The sequence below is a fragment of the Bacillus rossius genome, chromosome 1 (genome assembly GCF_032445375.1).
Source record: "Bacillus rossius redtenbacheri isolate Brsri chromosome 1, Brsri_v3, whole genome shotgun sequence".
Taxonomy (NCBI): domain Eukaryota; kingdom Metazoa; phylum Arthropoda; class Insecta; order Phasmatodea; family Bacillidae; genus Bacillus; species Bacillus rossius.
In genome coordinates this window covers 980054-1004831 of record NC_086330.1, presented here as the reverse complement: position 1 = coordinate 1004831, position 24778 = coordinate 980054, and the positions used below count along the sequence as shown (strand labels likewise).

Below are 24778 nucleotides of genomic sequence, written 5' to 3'. Positions count from 1 at the left end.
TTTCTAATTGTTTTCTTTTGACTTTTAGGGTAGGCCATTCAAACTTATTTTAAATAAGTAATGTGATAAATATAAATTAATTGTTATACATAAATGCAAAAACGATTTATCAACACAAAATGTATGTCTAATGAATTTTCACATTAATTTCTACCAAAAATTATTTTTACATTTGTTTGGCCTCCTGAAACTGCAGGTCGCCTTATATTCGGGGTCGCCTTATATTCGGGCCAATACGGTACTACAAATTACATTATTTTAGGAAAGCATTTACAAGTTTCGCCTGTGGACAGCCCAGTGCGGGGGAGAGTCAAACAGTTCACAAATGCAGCTTCCTTTTCTAAGGATGGGCTCGCACGCGCCCCGTCGACTACAAGAGTAGGTAAGCTGTTATTCGCGAATTGGTGGTCGCGAAAGAAAAAGTATATGTTAAACGGTGAGCCTTTTAAAGCTGCACCGAGGTGCATTTAGCAGATTGAAATCCACATGTCACCGTGGAGGAACACCAGGACATTTGATAGCCGCATAGGCAGTTATCGACACATAAACCTCAGGGTCATTCTCAAACGGTTGGTGTCAACCTCACCCCAATATTGCCCACAATGGAAAGTGTGAGGTGAGACATGTGTGTTGGCCCCTTAATAGTACTGTGCTTAATGAACGCCCTTAATTCCCCTTGCACCTTAGGCATAAATTAATTTTACTGTCCTCTTGAGTGGGTCATATAATGTCAAGGCAGTTGTAAGTAACAAATGGAGAAGTTTCAACAAGCAGTAAACAATCTCCTATTTAATTAATAATTTTAAACTAATTATTTAAATTACAATTAACTACAGCACTTCTAGGCCTTCAGACACTTGTTTTTCATTCAAGTATTGTGTACAAGGGAATTGTGATATGTCTAGTCTGTAAGTTTTCTCGTAAAAAATATTTACTGTTGTTCATATTACAATTTTTTTTGTCCCATCTGTGTTCATTATTAAATTACCCAATTGTTTGGTTGACATTAAACATAACAAAAATTAAAAACATATTTAATTAAAAGGCAAATTATAATATATACAGATAAAATATTTCATTCTTCATTATGATACATCATATAAATTATTACAAAGTACACAACAAATCATATGTTAAATAAAGCAAATTTACAAATGGCTTTAAGAGGTTTGGAGCTAATATGTAGACTTGACTTTACCAAAATACTGTATTTACTCGAATAATCGTCGCCATCGCATAATTGCCGCACCCTAATTTATTGACGGCAACTGAGGCGCGAATGGAACAGCCGTAAACACAATGGAACAGCCTGCTTTCATGTGGCGTGTGGCGCGATCGGAACAGCCGTAAACACAATGGAACAGCCTGCTTTCACGTGGCGTGTGGCACTTATCATTGGTCCAACCTTGAGCGGCATGTCCTAATTGGCCGTGTGGGAGGAAGGAGTGTGTGTGGAAGATAAGATGCTGTGATGCCATTGTTTTATCTCGTTTTCATTGGAGTGGAAAGTACCGGTAATTGCAGAGTTTGAGAAAGTTCATTTTGTGAGAATATGGGTAAATACAATTCGTATACTGCCGCTTTCAAGTTGCGCATAATCACATTTGCAGAACAGCACGGAAATCCGGCCGCGGAAAGAGAATTTTCAGTAAGTGAAAACCTTGTTCGTGACTGGCGAAAAACAAAAAGACAACTTGAATAACACAAATTCATCCAGGCGAGCTTTCCAAGTGCCTAAGCGTGGGAAGTTTCCTGAAGTGGATGCGCAAGTGACTGAGTACATTCGTGAGTTAAGGAACAGCGCGTGCAGTGATTCTCTAGAAATGATCAAGTGCAAGGGTAGAGACGAAGCACGTGCGCGTGGCATACTGCACGCCCAGTTCAAGGCCAGTCGTGGGTGGGCGACGAGATTTATGCGACATGAAAATTTTTCACTCCGGCGGGGGACATCTTTGCCAGAAGTTGCCGAAGGACTTTGACAACAAAGTGTTCGAGTTCCAGCATTTAGTTCTGCGGATGCGGCAAACAAATGACTGCCTCCTCTTGCAGATAGCTAATGCAGATCAGATGCCGGTCTATTTTGACATGCCGCAGAACACCACAGTCAACGAGAAGGGGCAGTCAAGCATAATTATACGCACTACTGGGAATGAGAGGATGAGTTGCACAGTAATGCTTGCAGTGACGGCCGACGGGCATACATGTGCGTGCTCAAGAAAAGGGTTGGATGGACGCTGAGCTCGTTAGGGACTGGGTAAAGACTGTGTGGGAGCGCCGGCCAGGGGGTCTCCTGAAACAAAAGGCCTTGTTGGAGTGGGGCAGCTTCCGCGCTCATTTGGTTGAGGAAGTGAAGCGAAGTTTGCAAGAGTCGAGGACTGATATTGCTACCATCCCAGGTGGCCTGACATCGATGCTGCAACCCCTAGATGTCTCCGTGAACAAGCCGTTCAAGGGACATCTCCGTCGCCTGTATGGGGAGTGGATGGCCAGTGGGACGCAAGAACTGAAGAAAGGGAATAAGCTGAAGCGACCATCATTGCTCTTGGTTTGCGAGTGGAAAATGCGAAGTTAGGGTCTCATCACTCATGAGATAATCGTGAAGAGTTTCAAGAAGACTGGCAACTCATGTGCACTAGACGGTACGGAGGACGACACGATCTGGCGCCGGAACAGTGACGACAGCGGCGACGAAGATGACGTTGACGTCCCGGCAAATGAATCTGATGCATCAGAATCTAGTTCAGACAATGAATAGATAAACTTGGTGTGTGTTCAGACTGAATGTGTTTTAGAAATGTATTTTGTTTATTGATTTTTTCGCAATTTTGAGTTTATTCTATATTTTTATTTTGCCAAACTGCTTGTAACCAAAAGTTGTTTTGTTTATTTTGCGCGTGTTGTAAATAAATATTACATAAAGGTACCATGTACCTAGATATTAACTTCTTTAATTTAGCATTTTGAAGCGATTTACTAAAAAAATTAACTTAAAATTTTTTTTTTTATTTTTCCTCACATAATGGTTGCACCCCACTTTTTTTTTTATATATAAAATTTGGTAAAATTGCTGCGACGATTATGCGAGTAAATACGGTAAACAACTCACTTCCTTGGTGAACATAGAAAAATAATCTTAATCACACACATGAATTGAACCTTGGCATTGGGTCTGTGTCAGGAACTGGTTGCCGGTTTTACCACAACACTTGACAGTCTTCTTCTAGGGTCGAGACCCCGGCCTGAGGTGGAGCAGGAAGTGTCGGGGCTCACGGGACTAGCCCCGTGCACTCTGCGGATGGGCACGAACCCCCCCAGGTAGTACGACACCGGAGACTCGTACATGCACCGTTTCCTGTACCTGGACAGACGGGTGTCCGCCCCGTCGTCGTCCGACGAACAGCCCTCGCCGCTGGTTCTCCCAGCCGGGCCACCTGCCCCACCAGCACGGCTGCCAGTGGCCGCCTCGCACGGTTCCTGCTGGACCGTGTTCCGGCTGGCATCGCCTGCAACTAGCACGGAGCGTGCCGGCCACCGCTTCTTCCTCCACACTCCCGCTCCTAGGGTGGCTCACACTTTGCAGCACTAAATATACCGTACAAAAAAATTTTTTTTTTATTACCAAAACTGCTTGAACTGAAAGTGGGGGTCACATTATAATAGCAAAACTTGTAATTTGCCAATGGAAGAACGTGCATTAACAGAGATGAGAATAGCTTATTTGGAAAACTACATGATCTGCCTGTAAACTGTCACTTAAGGGCAAGATATCAGAGTGGGGTATAGTTACGAAAAGCATTTAAGAGTTCGCTGTGGGCTGAAAAGTACTTCTGATTTCCGATTAAATTTTTAAACTGTATTTTAATAAGAGTTAAAATGGCTAAAATGCATGTTTTCAGAGTAATTTTTAGGCGTAAAACAACCGGTACAGATTCTTGAAAGCACTTAAGGGACTTGCATTACACCTTTATCTTCATTTCTTGGCTATATAATGTTATGGTCACCACTGAAATTTCACAGTTATCCTGTGACGACGAGAAGACTGCGCACCAGTCCAGAGGAGACACCGCGCTAGAAGCACCAGCGAGCGTCGCGCTTATCATCCCGGCTCGCCGACACACATACACCCCTGACGAGACGGGCCCCTTAATGCCGCTTTGGGCTGCTCTTGTTTATGGCTTCCTGAACCTAGGGTTGAAGAAGTGGAGGAAAGAGTGTTCAATAAAGTTGGAGGTGTGGTTTTTTCCCACTTCCTTCTGCTTCTCTGGGCTGTGGCCCCCTCACATTCTGTGCTTTCTGACCAATGGTTTTGGAACTACAGTCATAAAACTCAATTTATTTTTCTAATTGCCGTTCGTTGTTTCATAAAAGGCCATTAAATCACTCTACTGAAGAAAGTGCCGCCAGAATAATTCTAGCTTATCTCATATAAATTTTCTAATTTAAATAATTTTTAATTTCTATGTCTTTGAATTGTGATTTCCACTCCATAAAGTATTTTTCATCAGCATCATAACACACTGTAATGTGACCATTCTGCATCATAAATGCACACTTAGAAAGGACACAAACGATAAACACCCTTGCCCAAGCATAATCTCTTGGAACTAACCAACTTTAAACAAGGTTGGGTTTGGGAAATATTGTTGTTCGGAAGATGCAGAAATACCTCACCTTATCAAACAAATGTGTAAAAAAAACACGAACACAAGCCCAACAATAACTGATACCTGTATATTAAATATTTTTAAGATCCTTACTCAATAAACAAAACAAATACCCAACCATTTAAAATCACTCTTATTTAAAAATTCCAAATGTTATGTCCATTAATATACACACGAAAAACTAAACAAAATTCACAGAGGCCTGAAAAATAAACTAAATGAAAGAAAAATAACTGAAATGAATACTACAACAGCATAACTTACAACCTGAGATCCATTGTTAATTAATACATATCTTACACAGGTTGAACCTCAATTTGACTCTAAGTCAGTAGGTAATGGTGGTAAAAAAACTTAAATACACATTCAGAAACAAAATAAAATTTTTACCATGGACTACCTTCAATATTTTTGCTGTCGTCTGCCACTGCCAAGTGATTCTTTTCAGACGCTCTGCGGTGCAGAAACGTAGGTGAATTTTTTCTCTTGCCGAGTTTCCTTGCGCGATGCTGCGCTGTGTGAAGGTGGGTGTGGTCGGAGCTGCTCTCCGAGCCGTCCGACGACCAGCGGCCGCCACCCCGGGGCCGTGCCGTCCGGAAGTGCAGGTCCCCTGCCCGGTCGTCCTCGGAGTCCGTGCTCCGGGAGGACGCCGGGGAGAGCCCCGGCAGCAAGGGGTTGGTGGTCCCGGCCGCGGCACAGAACTGCCGGAAGTGGGGCGGGACCTCCAGGTGCCCCGGGACCACGTAGCGCACCTCGTCGTCGAACTGCACCATGGAGAGGTGCGACGTGGCGAAGTTGTGCAGCTCCCAGCAGAAGAGATCAGCGTTGCTGCCGGTGAAGGACACCGCGCGCTCGCGGAACTGCGGGCTCAGCACGTGCCACTCGCGGCTGGCATGCAGCACCTGCTCGATGGCGACGGCCAGGCGCGCCTGAGCCACGCCGATCACCACGCCCAGCTCTCTGCTGAGCCACGGGATCAGGCGCAGCCGAGCCTCCTGCGGGCGCGACCTGCCACACACCACCTCGCTCAGCACCTGCATGGTGCAATACGTGTTAGTTACTTGTTTGCACACCATACTGTTCGATGCACTCGCCACCGCCCAGTGCCGTGGCATCCTGGGACTTTTCTCGACGAGTGACGACAACCACTGCATCAGGCCCAATACGAGACCTCCAAACTGTAAGTTCTTCCTGGCCATGACCAACCGGCAGCCGTCCCACCAAGTTTGACGTTGTGCACAACTTGGATTTCATTTACGTTTCTACATGGACTGTGTGCTTTGTTATAACGAGTTGTTGAATATTAATTTTTTTTTTTAACACGAGCAGCATTTGCTATGAGAAATTTTTGGAAATTTTGTTGGGCCTCAGTAACAACATTGTTTGCTAAGTAGCTTGCAAGTTCACTACATGCCCCAATTTTACTCAGCCAATGTGTACATAACCTGACATCTGTAATGGTGGATACGACTGTACTTTAATCACGCCTGTCGTCATTTTGCATAGAGAATTACCTAGTAGAGACTTTATTTATGATACTGACGGAGAAGTTGTGGTTGTTCAGCTTCTATCTGGAACTGCTTATTTATTCAAGATCATGCAAGAGATTAGTTTCAAGGGCCGCAAAGTTCAGCATGTACGTGTTGTTAGGGTGATAAAAAACGAATTCAATGTTGTAGACATTCGCATAACCATAATGTCTTGAAATGTAATTGACATTAAAGTTTCTTGTTTGTCTTAGAGAACTTTGTGTAATTTTACTTCTAACTGCTTTATAGGGAAAAAATTTATCAATAATTCATAAGTGACAAAACCCTATTTCAACCTGTAAAAAAAGCCTGAAGTTTGGCAAGAGAGAGACAGACAAACCTGAAGTATTGTGGGATTGAGACGCACAGACGTGAAGTACTGTGGGATAGACACACAAAAACCGCACGTACTGCGGATTAGAAACACAGATGTGAAGTATCATGGAATATACACACAAGTACATCACGTACTTCAGGTTAGAGACAAACAGACGTAAAGTATTGTGGGATAGACACACAAGTACCTCACGTACTGCGGGTTAGAGACACACAGACGTGAAGTACTGTTGGAAAGACACACTGACCTGTAGTACTATGAAAGAGAGACTCATATACCTTTAAGTAATGCGGAAAGTAGACACACGTACCTCATGTACACAAGTAATACACACAGAACTAAAGTACTGCAGAAGAGAGACACACATAATTGAAGTAATAAGGAGAGAAACACAACAGACACAACTTGAAGTACTGCGGGAGAGTGTGTCAGACAGACCTGAAGTACTGCGAGAGAGTGTGTCAGACAGACCTGAAGTTCTGCAGGAGAGAGTGTCAGACAGACCTGAAGTACTGCGGGAGAGTGTGTCAGACAGACATGAAGTACTGCGGGAGAGAGTGTCAGACAGACCTGAAGTACTGCGGGAGAGTGTGTCAGACAGACCTGAAGTACTGCGGGAGAGTGTGTAGGACAGACCTGAAGTACTGCGGGAGAGAGTGTCAGACAGACCTGAAGTACTGCGGGAGAGTGTGTCAAACAGACCTGAAGTACTGCGGGAGAGTGTGTCAAACAGACCTGAAGTACTGCGGGTTAGAGACACAACCTGAAGTACTGCAGGAGAGAGTGTCAGACATACCTGAAGTTCTGCGGGCGAGAGTGCCAGACAGACTGAAGTACTGCAGGAGAGAATGTCAGACAGACCTAAAGTACTGCGGGAGAGAGTGTCAGACAGACCTGAAGTACTGCGGGAGAGAGACACAACCTGAAGTACTGTGGGAGAGAGTGTCAGACCTGAAGTACTGCGGGCGAGAGTGTCAGACATACCTGAAGTTCTGCGGGAGAGAGTGTCAGACAGACCTGAAGTACTGCGGGAGAGAGTGTCAGACAGACCTGAAGTACTGCAGGAGTGTGTCAGACAGACCTGAAGTACTGCGGGAGAGAGTGCCAGACAGACTGAAGTACTGCGGGAGAGAGTGTCAGACAGACCTGAAACACTGCGGGAGAGCGTGTTAGACAGACCTGAAGTACTGCGGGAGAGAGACACAACCTGAATTACTGCGGGAGAGAGTGTCAGACAGACCTGAAGTACTGCGGGAGAGTGTGTCAGATACAACCTGAAGTACTGCGGGAGAGAGTGTCAGACAGACCTGAAGTACTGCGGGAGAGAGTGTCAGACATACCTGAAGTACTGCGGGAGAGAGACACAACCTGAATTACTGCGGGAGAGAGTGTCAGACAGACCTGAAGTACTGCGGGAGAGTGTGTCAGATACAACCTGAAGTACTGCGGGAGAGAGTGTCAGACATACCTGAAGTTCTGCGGGAGAGAGTGTCAGACAGACCTGAAGTACTGATGGAGAGAGTGTCAGACAGACCTGAAGTACTGCGGGAGAGAGTGTCAGACATACCTGAAGTACTGCGGGAGAGAGACACAACCTGAAGTACTGTGGGAGAGAGTGTCAGACCTGAAGTACTGCGGGCGAGAGTGTCAGACATACCTGAAGTTCTGCGGGAGAGAGTGTCAGACAGACCTGAAGTACTGCGGGAGAGAGTGTCAGACAGACCTGATGTACTGCGGGAGAGAGTGTCAGACAGACCTGAAGTACTGCGGGAGTGTGTGTCAGACAGACCTGAAGTACTGCGGGAGAGAGTGCCAGACAGACTGAAGTACTGCGGGAGAGAGTGTCAGACAGACCTGAAACACTGCAGGAGAGAGTGTCAGACAGACCTGAAGTACTGCGGGAGAGAGACACAACCTGAATTACTGCGGGAGAGAGTGTCAGACAGACCTGAAGTACTGCGGGAGAGTGTGTCAGATACAACCTGAAGTACTGCGGGAGAGAGTGTCAGACAGACCTGAAGTACTGCGGGAGAGAGTGTCAGACAGACCTGAAGTACTGCGGGAGAGAGTGTCAGACAGACCTGAAGTACTGCGGGCGAGAGTGTCAGACAGACCTGAAGTACTGCGGGCGAGAGTGTCAGACAGACCTGAAGTACTGCAGGCGAGAGTGTCAGACATACCTGAAGTACTGCGGGAGAGAGACACAACCTGAAGTACTGTGGGAGAGAGTGTCAGACCTGAAGTACTGCGGGCGAGAGTGTCAGACATACCTGAAGTTCTGCGGGAGAGAGTGTCAGACAGACCTGAAGTACTGCGGGAGAGAGTGTCAGACAGACCTGAAGTACTGCGGGAGAGAATGTCAGACAGACCTGAAGTACTGCGGGAGTGTGTCAGACAGACCTGAAGTACTGCGGGAGAGAGTGCCAGACAGACTGAAGTACTGCGGGAGAGAGTGTCAGATAGACCTGAAACACTGCGGGAGAGAGTGTCAGACAGACCTTAAGTACTTAGGGAGAGAGACACAACCTGAAGTACTGCGGGAGAGAGTGTCAGACAGACCTGAAGTACTGCGGGAGAGAGTGTCAGACAGACCTGAAGTACTGCGGGAGAGAGTGTCAGACAGACCTGAAGTACTGCGGGAGAGAGTGTCAGACAGACCTTAAGTACTGCGGGAGAGAGTGTCAGACACAACCTGAAGTACTGCGGGAGAGAGTGTACGACAGACTGAAGTACTGCGGGAGAGAGTGTCAGACAGACTGAAGTACTGCGGGAGAGAGACACAACCTGAAGTACTGCGGGAGAGAGTGTCAGACAGACCTGAAGTACTGCGGGAGAGTGTCAGACAGACCTGAAGTACTGCGGGAGAGTGTGTCAGACAGACCTGAAGTACTGCGGGAGAGAGTGCCAGACAGACTGAAGTACTGCGGGAGAGTGTCACACAGACTGAAGTACTGCGGGCGAGTGTCAGACAGACCTGAAGTACTGCGGGCGAGAGTGTCAGACATACCTGAAGTACTGCGGGAGAGAGTGTCAGACATACCTGAAGTACTTTTGGAGAGAGTGTCAGACATACCTGAAGTACTGCGGGAGAGAGTGTCAGACAGACCTGAAGTACTGCGGGAGAGTGTCAGACAGACCTGAAGTACTGCGGGAGAGAGTTTCAGAGTTACCTGAAGTACTGCGGGAGAGAGTGTCAGACAGACCTGAAGTACTGCGGGAGAGAGTGTCAGACAGACCTGAAGTACTGCGGGAGAGAGTGTCAGACAGACCTGAAGTACTGCGGGAGAGTGTCAGACAGACCTGAAGTACTGCGGGAGAGTGTCAGACAGACCTGAAGTACTGCGGGAGAGAGTATCAGACAGACCTGAAGTACTGCGGGAGAGAGTGTCAGACAGACCTGAAGTACTGCGGGTAGAGAGTGTCAGACAGACCTGAAGTACTGCGGGAGAGAGTGTCAGACAGACCTGAAGTACTGCGGGCGAGAGTGTCAGACAGACCTGAAGTACTGCGGGCGAGAGTGTCAGACAGACCTGAAGTACTGCGGGAGAGAGTGTCAGAGATACCTGAAGTACTGCGGGAGAGAGTGTCAGACAGACCTGAAGTACTGCGGGAGAGTGTGTCAGACAGACCTGAAGTACTGCGGGAGAGAGTGTCAGACAGACCTGAAGTACTGCGGGAGAGAGTGTCAGACAGACCTGAAGTACTGCGGGCGAGAGTGTCAGACAGACCTGAAGTACTGCGGGAGAGAGTGTCAGACAGACCTGAAGTACTGCGGGAGAGAGTGTCAGAGATACCTGAAGTACTGCGGGAGAGAGTGTCAGACAGACCTGAAGTACTGCGGGAGAGAGTGTCAGACAGACCTGAAGTACTGCGGGAGAGAGTGTCAGACAGACCTGAAGTACTGCGGGAGAGAGTGACGTACCAACGGGTGTGTGAAGCTAAAAAAAATTGATTATATTTCTTTAACAAATTTTCACAACCGTCGAGTTCCGTCAGTTTAAAAAAAAATGAATTAGATGTTCTTGGTTCAAACAGCTAAAATTATCAAGGTAAATCAATGTAACTAGTTTATGTGTCGTAAATAAAAGTAAATTGCGTCTGTAACGAAAGTAGGTGTATTTTAGACCTAATGTGAGTGCGTCAGAGCCGTTGCAGGGTACAATTATTATTATACATACATTGATCACATTTTTATCCTTCTAGACTATTAACTTATTCTAGAATGCTTGGAATTCTTTGTGTATGTATGTAACAAGTTTATCCAGTTCAAAACAAAACAACAAAAATAAAAACTCATTCAAAGTTTAGTGTAATGTAAATATATCAACAATTTGTTTTATATCATGTAAACGATTCAATAATTCTATATGTTTCTGTTGAAAGTTAAGTTGTGGTAAGTTCAAATTAAGTAAAATTATGTATTAAGCCAGGATTGAAAGCACTCAGTGAGCGTGGACCACTGAGTGTTGGTGAAACATTACTACATCAGAGACTAACGTTTATATCAAATTTAATGCCCTGAAAGAATTCCAAACAGATATTTACTATTCAATAGTCTTGGGATCCCGAGAGTTAATTTAAATTAATTAGTTTAGTTATTCTAATAATTATAGAACAAGAGATTCAGATTTGGATTTAAATTATGCCGCTGGTAAGTTTTTCAGGCGGAAATCAATGTTTTTATAAAAAAAAATAATGTTCGTGAAATTCAACAAACGGGAAACGTTCCAAATCGACGACTGTACGGGGACTGGAAAAACAACCGACCTCAGTGACAGTTATAGCCTCTACAGACGTATTGACTTCCTCGATGACCAGGACTCTGCGACGATCCGCGTGTAGCTGGCTCTCCTGCTCTGGATAGCGGGTAGGTCGTTGACTCAGTCCTCCTCTCGTACCGGACTGCTGGGCTGTTCTACTGCTCGACTCGTGGGCCGCCTCCTTCTTAGTTTGCGCCGTCGAGTCGGTCCTTCTCGCGGACCGGGCTGCTGGGTTGTCCTCCTGCTAGGCTCCCGAGACGTCTTCTTATTAGCTCGTGTCGTCAAAACTGCAGCGCCTTTCCTATTTTAACGTGGTTCAGTCGTCGTCGATTGAATAATTGAATTGTCTCTCTCTCAAATCCTCAAGATATTTTAACCGTTCTTTTTTGCGTCGATTAAGGTAACATAATTAGGCAGATCTTCGTTCTAGTATAAAACTTTCGTTGCATGTTCTTCCATGAATTTTAGTGTTGAAATCTTCGACGATAATTAACAATTCTTATCAAAACACAATATTTTCAATAAATTTACTTAATTCTTGGTATATATCGATAAATAAATCTTACCGTTACTAAAACAGCTCTTCGATATCTCTTTTAAGTATTAATTCAAATCATACGAAGTTTCCAGTTTGCTGCTAAAATTACGGACGCATATTATCAATGACCGAAAAATGGAACAAACCGAATATTCTAAAAGAATATTTTTACTTGTCCTTGTTTGTAACACGCGATTCTACAATTTTTCTTTAAACAAAAAAAAAATCAATGCTTTAACGCAAGCAAAATATAATCAAAAAGAATCTCCTATTCTTTACAAATATAGTAATAAACAACAAAATTATTACCTTTTTAAAAAAAAACCAAAGATAAGCATACTTCCAGAGACAAAATAACGTTTTAGCTTATTTAAAATTTGTAAAGATTTGCATATCATAAATCAAACAATTTTTTGTTTCGACTTCTGCAACCACCAAAATTGATCAATATAAATATTTCTTTAAAGTACAAACGTTGACTTTATAGATTGCCCCTTCTTAGAAATGTCTATTATGTGCAGTTTAAACATACATAGAACAAACAGAATGACATTTCTAATACACATAGATAACAGAATCTACATCTTCATTATTATTTATCGTCCACCAAACGAGGTTGTCATATTCCTACATTTACTAAGACTAATGACTAAACTCATAATATCCTAACAAGAATATATTACATACATGTTGCAATAAATAAAAAAAAAAACATACAAAGAATGCTAGGTCAACGTAAGGATATTTTAAACATATGTATAAATCATTCAATATTTTCGGTCACAACAGGTTTGTGATATTCTTTCAGTTGGGTAATGTTGTAATGTCCTATAATCTGCCTGGTGTTAAGGTCTGAGAGTTCATAACAATTATTCCGAATGACTTTAGTTATGAGGTATGGTCCGTCGAATAGTAGAAATAACTTCCGGGTAACGTATTGCCAGAACTGGCTGGTTGGATTGGTTCTTTTTAGTACCAGGTCTCCGCAATCGAAAGTAGTTTTTCCGGATAATTTCTGATGCTTCTTTCTCATGTCAGCAGCAGAGGTTAGTTTCGCCCTAACTAACTCCTCGGTTTCCCGTCGTATTTCGTTCAGTTCGTCTTGCTCTTCCTCAGCGACATCATGTTGTAATTTTGGTACCATTGTTTCTGGAATGATATTGGACGGTTTTCCGGTAAGCACTTCGTATGGCGTGGTGTTGGTAGAACTATGGATGGTATGATTAATAACACATTCAATAAATGGTAATTTAGTCATCCAACTTTGTTGTGCATCATAACAAAACGTGCGTAGCATGTTGCCTAGCGTGCGCATTAGTCGTTCTACCGGGTTACTTTGGGGATGTCTAACCGAAGACATGGTGGGTGTAATATGCATCTCCTTTAATCCTTCTTGCCATATCGAACTGGTAAATTGTGTACCGTGATCTGAAATAACCGCTTCGGGGTGACCCACTTCAGCCTCGAATCTCTTCATTTTCTGAAGGACGACCTTGCCGGAAGCATGTACTATTGGGTAGAGCTTGGCGTACTTAGAGAAAACATCTAAGACTACAAATACATATTTTACTCCTGCAGTTGAGCGAGGTAATGGTCCCAGTAAATCTACCGATAACAATTGCAAAGGTCCTCTAGGAATTATCGGTTGTGTTTCTCCAACTAAGTTGCGTTGTGAATGTTTTGCTTTTTGGCATAGGTCGCACGATCTCGTAATTTTCACTACAATTTTGGGTAAGTTCGGACAGTATAATTTTCTACTTAAGGTAGCGGTTAATTTCTTGGAACCAATGTGGGCACAGTTATGATGTATTTCCCATGCAATATTCTTTACTAATTCTTTAGGTACGACCGGTTTCCATAAATCCTCGAATCGGGAACATAGTTTCTTTTTGTAAAATAAAATACCTTCGTTAGAAATGCAATATTTAGTATTGAGTTTATGTTCTGGTACTATGTTTTGAAGTTTTCCCTTAATATTTTGGCAAAATTCATCCCCATTTTGAAGTTGAGCTAAATTTAGGAAAGCATTCCTGATAACATCGTTGTTGGCCATTTGTTCCGCCACTAGATGAGCAACTAAGAATTCTTTCGGGTTACGATGATTCGGTTTTTCGTTTTCCACGACATCCGGTACCCGGCTAAGGTAATCCGCTGCCACATTTTCTTTGCCTTTAATATGGCAAATCTCAATGTCATATTCTTGTATAAGTAGACACCATCGAGTTAGCCTACTACCGAAAATTTTGCCAGTTTTAAGAAATAATAATGATTGATGATCAGTAAGCAGTTTTACATGTTCACCCAACAATAAGTCCCTAAATTTTTGTAAGGCCCATACAATTGCTAAAGTTTCTCGTTCTGTGACTATAATTTTTTTCGGCACTATTTAGTGTTCGGCTTGCCATTGCGACTGTTCGTTCTATATCTTCGTCATCGATTTGCGCTAATTTTGCACCTAGCGCATAAGCGGAAGCATCTGTATACAACAAAAAAACTCTACCTAGAATAAGGTGATGCAATACTTGTTCTTCAATGAAAATTTTCTTCAAGTCCTCGAATGCTTTCTTTTCTTCATCGCACCACTTCCATGTTTGTCCCTTCTTTAATAAACCGAAAAGTGGTACAGCTATTTTAGCTATCTTATCACTATAATTACGATAAAATCCGATCACGCCAAGAAAAGTTCTCAATTGTTTGACGTTCTTTGGTGTTGGAAAATTAGTAATACTTTGTAATTTTTCGGGTGATGTTTTAATGCCGGTTGGTGTCAAAATATGGCCTAAGAAAGGTAATTCTTGGCGACAAAACACAGATTTCTTCAATTTTGCCGTCATGCCAGCGTCACGTAGCTTGGTCAAAACAATGCCGATATGGATAAAGTGTTCTTCCAGGGATGTCGAAGTTATAAGTATGTCATCGACATAAGCACGAGCGAAGTTTTTGCATTCCGGTCCTAATGTTTGGTCTAGACATCTCGTGAATTCAGCCACGGCATTGCATAACCCAAAAGGCATGATTCGAAATATGTACTGGAAATTTTTAAATAAAAAGGACGTGTATTTCCGTGATTCCTTCTTCAATGGAATTTGCCAATACCCGGCTGACAAATCTAAAGTTGTTAGAAATTTTACTCCTTGATATAAGCGTAGAATGTCATTTGTCGGCCGTGGGCTTTCTCGGTCTCGTATGGTAATCTTGTTAATTTCCCGCGCATCCAGACATAGGCGTACGGAACCGTCCTTCTTTCTGACGCACAGGATAGCATTGGTGTATGGGCTAGGAGCTCGTTCAACTACCTTCCAGTCTAACATCAATTGTAACTTGTAAGTATTCTTCAGCTTCACTCAAAAATTTGGCTGGAATCGGGTAGGATTTTCTATGAAATGGCTCGCCTGGTTTCACCTCTATGCTAGCTTGGTATAATTTGTTTAGTCCAGGTTTGTCGGAAAATACGTCTTGGAAATGCTTTAAAACTTGAAATAGTTCCGTTTTCTCCTTGTCGCTAATCAGAGTAATTTCACTCATGGCATTACGCAAATCGTCATCGGTCGCATTTAAATTACTTGCCATGGTAGAGCATATCATAGCATACGAATTTACATTACGAAGGAGTGATACGCAGTTGTCCGTCACTTCCCATTTTTCCGTGGTGGTCGGGTTCTCTAAGCTATCCATAGCCGTAATCATCCATCCCCCGAAATCCATGATAATTTTGTATGTGGTCAAAAAATTGATTCCAAGTATAATTGGTTTTGCCAAACCTTTCACTATCAAAACAGGTACGCGCTTTACGCTACCTAATCCTTCAATTTCTAGCAAAGTCTGTTTATTAATAATGGGTAGAGCCAAGATTTTATGGTGTTATAAAAAGGACTTTTCGTCATTAAGAATTGTGGATTTCGTCTTTATCGTCATAAAAAATTAAAACACATGTAATAACATGTACACACCTAGCAGAGCTGCCTTGATCAAATGCTTCAATAATTCGTGGTTAGAGACTTAAAATATGCACATTAAACAATACTATGTTGAGAGTACATAAAAAATTAACAACTAAAATATTTAGTATTCTTATGCAGGTAAGTACTGTTCCTGAGTTCAGGAGAGAGTCTAAATTAATTAAAATAGAAACTACAGTTAAACATTGTTCTATAAATGCAATATAATTAAGCTCAGGAAAAAGCCACCATTGTCAGCAGTTCAGCATTCTCTGGTTTTAGAGATCTTCTTCTGTCACTTACCACTACAGAATACTTAGAAAAAGATCTTTCTGAGTCCACATTCGTTGCAGGTATCCATATTAACTTTAAAGCAGCAGCTGCAAATTGAGGATAATCCGCTTTCATTTTGTTTACTTTACGGGCCCAACATTGTATGTGGTACATGTGGTCACCAAATACACCTTCAAGGGTACCAGCAGAGTTTGTCATGTACCTGGCACTATCTGTAACATACGCAATTATGTTTTCTTCCTTGACTTCATATTTGGAGCATACATCAATCACTGCCCGAGAACAACAAACAGCATTTGCTGCATCAAGGACACAAGAAGCCCCTAAGATAACATCTTGTTCAGCACCTGGTTTCAGAATTTTAAACAAGATGTAGAAAACACAATTATTACTCTTGTCAGTGGTTTCATCTGCGAGTATGACCACATCTTGCCCCAAGAGCTGCTGCTTGATTTCCACTTCCTTTTTCTCTCTAAGTAGGGGAATGTACTTTTTCCTCATCCAATCCGCTGTTGGAAGATCACCAGCACCACTTACATGCTTCTGCATCCATGCAGTCAGCTTGCTGTTGTCAAGTTTCTCAAGAGGAATACCTGCAGCTACAAAGGCTTCAACAGTTTCGAGAACAAAATCTTCCTTTTGTTTTTTTGCGCATATTTGCGCCACTCCTGCTTCTGGGATAGAAAGCTGTCGTTTCAAAGTGCATGGGGATCGTTTAGCTTTTACATGTTTGTCGCTAATTATGTGCTTGTTTACCGTGTCCTTACGTTCATGCTCCAAACGGCAATTACAATATTTACAGAAAACTATTTTTCCGTCACTGACATATAATCCCTCATTCTTAAACTCGTCAGCACGTGATGCCGCAGTAGCTTTATTTTTCGGCATGATTAAGAAATTTAGCTTTCATTTATGCACGTCATTTGTAAACAAAGCCCGGAGGTACCAAAAACTAGTATTTACTGAAGTTTTAGCGAAAAAATAAACCGCGGGAAGCCTACTTTTTACAGGCGAGAGAGCCATATACTCAACCCGAAGTAAAAGGTTAGGTTATGTCAGGTCAGTGAAATAAATGTTTTTATTTATTTTCTGGGAGGGTTGGGTAGGTAAGCGTTATTTAAAATATTTAATGACCGTAAAATATATAAATCCTTGCAATATGGTGCTTTTTCATTAGCGATCGGAAAACTTCGATTATGTTACGATTTTGGCACTCTCGCCTGTGAAGTGTGAAATGAAAATGAAGGCTTCACGGTAAACTGCTTATTCAACAAGCACACAAAATTGCGTTACAGTGAAATTTCATTAAATATTAAGTGATCATTAAATATCAATGTTCGCTTTTATTTTATTTTCATACGTATTTATTTAATGAATGCAGTTTTTTTTTCACGTGTATTTTTCAAAGGATACAGCAAACAAGGCGCTGAGATTTATCACGTTGTTGTGTTTGTTAACTTGATAATTTTAAGTTTACGATCGTCAGTTGTTAATATTGCGTGATCTCTAGTGGCTATATGCGTTTAAAAACCCTAACCTAACTCCGATAACGATCTTTTTTTGTTCGTGAAATCGTCAATTTTTGTGATATCTTGTAATTTTTTAAGATGAATAATTAACGCATTAAATAACCACCACAATGCAGTTGGATGACAACCATTTCTTCTACAAACAGATACGGAATTTTTGTCAATCAACCAATAGTCGGTAGTTAACGATTTAAATCAATATTGAGGTGTTTATTTGTGGTTAGAAAACATTTAGCATTTTTCGCGGTTTGGGATGAATTTCGCGTGAAAATTCGCGATTTCGCATAAAACCATATAATCTTGGCTCTAATAATGGGACTAGCCCTTGACGTTACTCCTAAAATTTTAATGGTCGGGACAGGCATACGTGGTAATTTGATTCCTGTACTTTCTATCATTTCTATACAATCTTCGCTAATACATGAAACTTCTGCTCCGCTGTCTAGTAGAACCGGTGATTTGACCCCATTTATGCTAAGTGTTATTTCAGGACACAAGGCTTCTTTTGCATTCCCGGCTTCGATGCACGGTTCGCTTAACAGAAATTCGCGTTCGTTTTCTCTGAATATTACGGTATTTATTCTTTTCGTGATGACTGTGTTTGATTGGTTTTCTAGACAAGGTTCACGGTGATGTTTAGCCCCTTCCAAATTCGTATTAGGGAGTGGTGATAGGAGCTGTGATACGCCCTCCCTGCTTAGTTTTCCCTGCGGTTAACAAGTCCAGGTATCTGGTCAGGTTGCCATGTTGGTGTAATTCGACCAGACCTCTCTGAAGTAGTATGATTTGAGTCCACTCTTTGACTAAAATTAACACCATCATTATTTCGGTTACACTGCCATTTCGTGTCATTATCACAGTTACTTGGAGAAATAAATTGTCGATTATTTTCAACTCGCGATGTTCCTTGCTCGGTGTGGTTTGCAGTCGTTATTGCTTTCTCTGTCGGCTGAAAAATCTGTGCTTCTACTCGATATTGTCCGTGTGATGCATTCCGGTCACATGCGAATCCTTCTTCTATCGGATACGTATTAGTTTTTGGACCTGAACTCCAAACGGCCCCTTCCCGTCGTTGGTTAGGGTATTGTTCCCGGTTGTAATTACCCTGTTGTCTTTGGTTCCCATTAGTATGGTTCGGTTGATTCCAATAATTAAAGTTTTTGTATCGTCCCCTGTATCCTTTATGATACCATTGCTGTCTAGGTTGTTCTACGTTAAAAGCGTTTATGCGAGGTGATCTCTGTTCGTTATTCGTGGCTGTAGGTTTATTTCGCCAATTTTGGTACAATGGTGCGGGTGGATTATTGTTCTTCCGCTCGAACGTCTCCTTATTCACGCTAGTTCGGTCTAGTTTTTCTAGCCTGTCGTAGTTCAGTAACTGTTCCTTAAAATCTACTATTCCGTTGTAATTTCGTCCGCTTAACTGTAACTGATATCTAACGGGTAGCTGTGATAGTATCATCGCTATAAATTCCTCGTCTTCCATGTTGCAGTCCAAATAGCGAGTTCTCTCATACATGTTGTTAATGTGTGCTTCTAGATTCTGGCTTCTTTTAGGGTCAAACTTATCAGAATGCAACTGAATACGTAAATTGCTTTGTATTCTGGTGCTCCAGAATTGTTGTATAAATGCCTTACGGAATGTACTATATTCAGTGATAGAATCTTTCAGTAATTCCCACCAATAGAATGCGGTGTCTTTTAGACAATGGCCAATGCTTTTCATCTTGTCTGTCTCGGATAGGTTAAACGTATTACAATACTCTTCGAACTGGTTAATAAATTTTCTGGGATTTTCTGTGCTTTTTCCGGCAAAACTAGGTACGTTATCTAGCCATTTTCGAGCAGGATGATGCAGGGTCAACATGGAATCAGTAACTAACGGAACATTATTTCTAACTATAGTGACTGGTTCTACACTTATCCCAGTTGAACTAGCTACACTAATGTTTTCGCTTCTGTTGTTATTATTTTCATTGGGGACGGTTGATTTAGTAATATTCAACGCAGTGTTTTGTGTAAATTTCCTCTCGATTTCTTCTACTCGTATTTCTACTCGGTTTACTTTACTTTCTAAATCCTTCTGTACTTGACTGACATTTTCTTTTAACAGCGGTACCGTATTCTCTAGGGTTTCAATCCGCTCGTGTACAACAAAAAAATTTTGTTCCATGGTCCGTTGTGTTTGTGTAACCTCCGTCCTAATTTGTTCCGTTTCTGCAGTCAAATTATTTAACGTCGTATTCAAGATTCGTACAATATTGTCTAGTCTATTGGCATTCTCCTGTTTTTCGCGTTCCCGTTCCTGTCTTTCGCGTTCACGTTCCTGTTTTTCCTCTTGTAGCACTCGAAACATTTGTTCCAGTGTCACGGTTTGGTGTTCATTTTCTGTTCGAGTCGTTTCCTCACCTCGTTGTAACTGTTGGTTATTCGGGACGTTCGTATTGTCATGAAGTTCCGACATCGTCTCTGCTCCTATTTCTCCCGTTTCTAGCCTTTCTTCAGCATTCGTTTCTGAATGTGTGCTACTGTTCTCTTCTAGCGCATTTCCTCTGAGGAAGTATGGTTCTCTATTTTCTCCAAATGGCATATTTTTCGATTTCCAGACTAAATGTGTCCTAACGTTCGTATTCTCCACGTCTCAGTGTAGTAGTCAGTGTGTTTCACCTAAATTCGGGCCTAAACGTTGGGCGCCAGAACTGACATACCAACGGGTGTGTGAAGCTAAAAAAAATTGATTATATTTCTTTAACAAATTTTCACAACCGTCGAGTTCCGTCAGTTTAAAAAAAAATGAATTAGATGTTCTTGGTTCAAACAGCTAAAATTATCAAGGTAAATCAATGTAACTAGTTTGTGTCGTAAATAAAAGTAAATTGCATCTGTAACGAAAATAGGTGTATTTTAGACCTAATGTGAGTGCGTCAGAGCCGTTGCAGGGTACAATTATTATTATACATACATTGATCACATTTTTATCCTACTAGACTATTAACTTATTCTAGAATGCTTGGAATTCTTTGTGTATGTATGTAACAAGTTTATCCAGTTCAAAACAAAACAACAAAAAAAAAACTCATTCAAAGTTAGTGTAGTGTAAATATATCAACAATTTGTTTTATATCATGTAAACGATTCAATAATTCTATATGTTTCTGTTGAAAGTTAAGTTGTGGTAAGTTCAAATTAAGTAAAATTATGTATTAAGCCAGGATTGAAAGCACTCGGTGAGCGTGGACCACTGAGTGTTGGTGAAACATTACTACATCAGAGACTAACGTTTATATCAAATTTAATGCCCTGAAAGAATTCCAAACAGATATTTACTATTCAATAGTCTTGGGATCCCGAGAGTTAATTTAAATTAATTAGTTTAGTTATTCTAATAATTATAGAACAAGAGATTCAGATTTGGATTTAAATTATGCCGCTGGTAAGTCTTTCAGGCGGAAATCAATGTTTTTATAAAAAAAAATAATGTTCGTGAAATTCAACAAACGGGAAACGTTCCAAATCGACGACTGTACGGGGACTGGAAAAACAACCGACCTCAGTGACAGTTATAGCCTCTACAGACGTATTGACTTCCTCGATGACCAGGACTCTGCGACGATCCGCGTGTAGCTGGCTCTCCTGCTCTGGATAGCTGGTAGGTCGTTGACTCAGTCCTCCTCTCGTACCGGACTGCTGGGCTGTTCTACTGCTCGGCTCGTGGGCCGCCTCCTTCTTAGTTTGCGCCGTCGAGTCGGTCCTTCTCGCGGACCGGGCTGCTGGGTTGTCCTCCTGCTAGGCTCCCGAGACGTCTTCTTATTAGCTCGTGTCTTCAAAACTGCAGCGCCTTTCCTATTTTAACGTGGTTCAGTCGTCATCGATTGAATAATTGAATTGTCTCTCTCTCAAATCCTCAAGATATTTTAACCGTTCTTCTTTGCGTCGATTAAGGTAACATAATTAGGCAGATCTTCGTTCTAGTATAAAAGTTTTGTTGCATGTTCTTCCGTGAATTTTAGTGTTGAAATCTTCGACGATAATTAACAATTCTTATCAAAACACAATATTTTCAATAAATTTACTTAATTCTTGGTATATATCGATAAATAAATCTTACCGTTACTAAAACAGCTCTTCGATATCTCTTTTAAGTATTAATTCAAATCATACGAAGTTTCCAGTTTGCTGCTAAAATTACGGACGCATATTATCAATGACCGAAAAATGGAACAAACCGAATATTCTAAAAGAATATTTTTACTTGTCCTTGTTTGTAACACGCGATTCTACAATTTTTCTTTAAACAAAAAAAAAAAAATCAATGCTTTAACGCAAGCAAAATATAATCAAAAAGAATCTCCTATTCTTTACAAATATAGTAATAAACAACAAAATTATTACCTTTTTAAAAAAAAACCAAAGATAAGCATACTTCCAGAGACAAAATAACATTTTAGCTTATTTAAAATTTGTAAAGATTTGCATATCATAAATCAAACAATTTTTTGTTTCGACTTCTGCAACCACCAAAATTGATCAATATAAATATTTCTATAAAGTACAAACGTTGACTTTATAAGAGTGTCAGAGATACCTGAAGTACTGCGGGAGAGAGTGTCAGACAGACCTGAAGTACTGCGGGAGAGAGTGTCAGAGATACCTGAAGTACTGCGGGAGAGAGTGTCAGACAGACCTGAAGTACTGCGGGAGAGAGTGTCAGACAGACCTGAAGTACTGCGGGAGAGAGTGTCAGAGATACCTGAAGTACTGCGGGAGAGAGTGTCAGACAGACCTGAAGTACTGCGGGCGAGAGTGTCAGACAGACCTGAAGTACTGCGGGAGAGAGTGTCAGACAGACCTGAAGTACTGCGGGAGAGAGTGTCAGAGATACCTGAAGTACTGCGGGAGAGAGTGTCAGACAGACCTGAAGTACTGCGGGAGAGAGTGTCAGACAGACCTGAAGTACTGCGGGAGAGAGTGTCAGAGATACCTGAAGTACTGCGGGAGAGAGTGTCAGACAGACCTGAAGTACTGCGGGAGAGAGTGTCAGACAGACCTGAAGTACTGCGGGAGAGAGTGTCAGACCTGAAGTACTGCGGGGTGCAGGCTGCCTCACGGGTGTTGCACAACGGCACAGCCGGCAGACGGTGCTCGTACACGTAGCGACGGAAGTCCACCATGATGATGGCGGTGGGCACGTACGAAGTGTCCGTGTCATGTGCTTCGCTGTGTGCCTCAGCGACAGCAGTCAGCGCGGGCTCCCGCTCGTCTCTACAACACACGGCACGCCAGTGGCAGTGGACAGACTGTCATTATTCATGGTGGAGACAAACTTTGCACTACCAAGCACACAGCATAACTGACCTTTTCTGCACAACCAATCCAAAGGTAAATTCAATCAACTGCATACATAATGAATAATTGTAAACATTAAAAACCCACACAAATGTTCAAAATTTACTGTTAACTTAAAGTTGTGCATCACTTCAAGTTTTCTTGGATAAAAAACTAATTTATTTTAAAAGAACTTAATTTATAGTAAAACTGATAATTAGTTATCAAAAGACCAAATGTAAAATTACTGTATCTGGTCATATTTCTTATCTACATTAATTTAGTCATTTGCTTAATACTTCTTATCTACATTAGTTAATCATTTGCTGACTTTGCAATCACGAATCAGCAATTATTATCAGAAATGGTAAAGGTTCTGGACAAATTAAAAGCCAAATTTAAGGAGTGATTACATTCTGGTGAAATCCCCAATCAAGACAGAGACAACCATATCATACCGCTCACCCCCATACGGGCCATACCGCCTATAATCAAGCGTGCGAGAAACAAAAATGGGTTTTCTCAAGGTACTCCTATAAATTTCAATTTTTCTTTTTCACACCATTTCGAGTGATAACTTATTTATGGTAAAATAAAAAGGCAGTTTATAAGTAAGTGTGAAGGCTTCCATGAGCTTCATGGGAAAGTGTAAACAGGTGAAGTACATTCACGTGAACCTTCAACTGCGTGTAACACTATCCTTAAAAATACTGAATAAATTATGCTGAGTAAATAGTGTTCAAAAGGGCAATCTAACAATTATAGCCAAGGATGGATTCAAAGGTTAAAGTAGCAAATAGTTACGTTAACTTAGTTCGTTTAATCATGGGCAAAGGCCTCACGTGGTTCATCATACAAATACATCATTCTTTCACATATAATTAATACTTGCTTAATACTGATAGTGCTAGTACACATGCCACGGCAAAATACGTGAACGCATATCTATATTTTTTTAGGATTAAATACTTGATAGAATACATAATAGAAACTTGATAGATACTTGATGGATAGAAATTTTACAATTAAGTATTAATGCTTACACACAGGGATAATGAATGTCGTGAACACAGACATGCCTCATTAGAGAATACAAAAAACGTCAAATGAACATGCAGGCGACCACGGCCTGACCTACACTAGGCGGTATAAGCTTACTGTAAAGCATGATAAAGCATGATATAAAAAGAAAACTCACAAATTAATACATTAAATACATTACGTAAAAACAAGTCCTAACGAAGACTGTAGACCAGACGGGGAGAAACGTCAAACAAACTATAATACAAAAACGATCAAGGAAAACAATAAATGCCAAATAGAATTTAGACGGTGACGGCCGAAATAAGAATTTATAGTGCAGCTATTACCAAGTACTGATTACATTACTGTAAAGGTCACCACCTTACAACACTTACGTGCATTCTCCCCGCTGTCACACTCTCTCTCTAAAGCAAGTATCTGACTACATGCTTAATTCACGACCAGCACCGACTGTGTGCTAACGAACAAGAAGAGCCTTCAAGGCATTACACCTAGTTTTAATTAAGCAAGAGGGCGCCACGCGCATGCGCGGACACCTCACGAGGGGAAGACAAACACAGCACTGGACGCAGAGAGGGGAGGGAAAGTAGGAAGGGAAGGAGCGCCGAAGCCCGCCGCGCGGCGCGAAGTTCAAGTGACGCGCACCGACCACTTCAAGTGCAATGACTATGGACTGGAAAAATTAGCATCCATTATTTCCAGTATTAGAATTTATGATTTTATAAATTAGCATCTATAATTTCATAAATTAAAATTTCATGCAACTTATTTAAAACTTCATTTTAATCTCTTTATGTTGCAAAAATAAATTAAATATTCA

General features: G+C 41.6%; 1 protein-coding gene across 9 annotated transcripts in view; it reads right to left on the bottom strand.

The window, feature by feature from the left end:
- Positions 1–1050: 1050 nt before the first annotated feature.
- Positions 1051–24778, bottom strand: part of LOC134530866 (uncharacterized) — a 32820-nt gene continuing 9092 nt past the window's right edge. For 7 of the 9 annotated variants that reach the window (XM_063366166.1, XM_063366151.1, XM_063366142.1 and 4 more), the window contains exons 4-6: positions 22666–22851; positions 5065–5672; positions 1051–3509 (exon numbers count right to left, since the gene is read on the bottom strand). In XM_063366166.1, coding sequence (XP_063222236.1) covers positions 3175–3509; positions 5065–5672; positions 22666–22851 — 1129 coding nt within the window. In that variant the 3' untranslated portion in view covers positions 1051–3174. Of the gene's footprint in view, positions 3510–5054; positions 5673–22665; positions 22852–24778 lie in introns of all 9 variants that reach the window. The other 2 variants (XM_063366202.1, XM_063366184.1) reach the window with 2 other exon arrangements.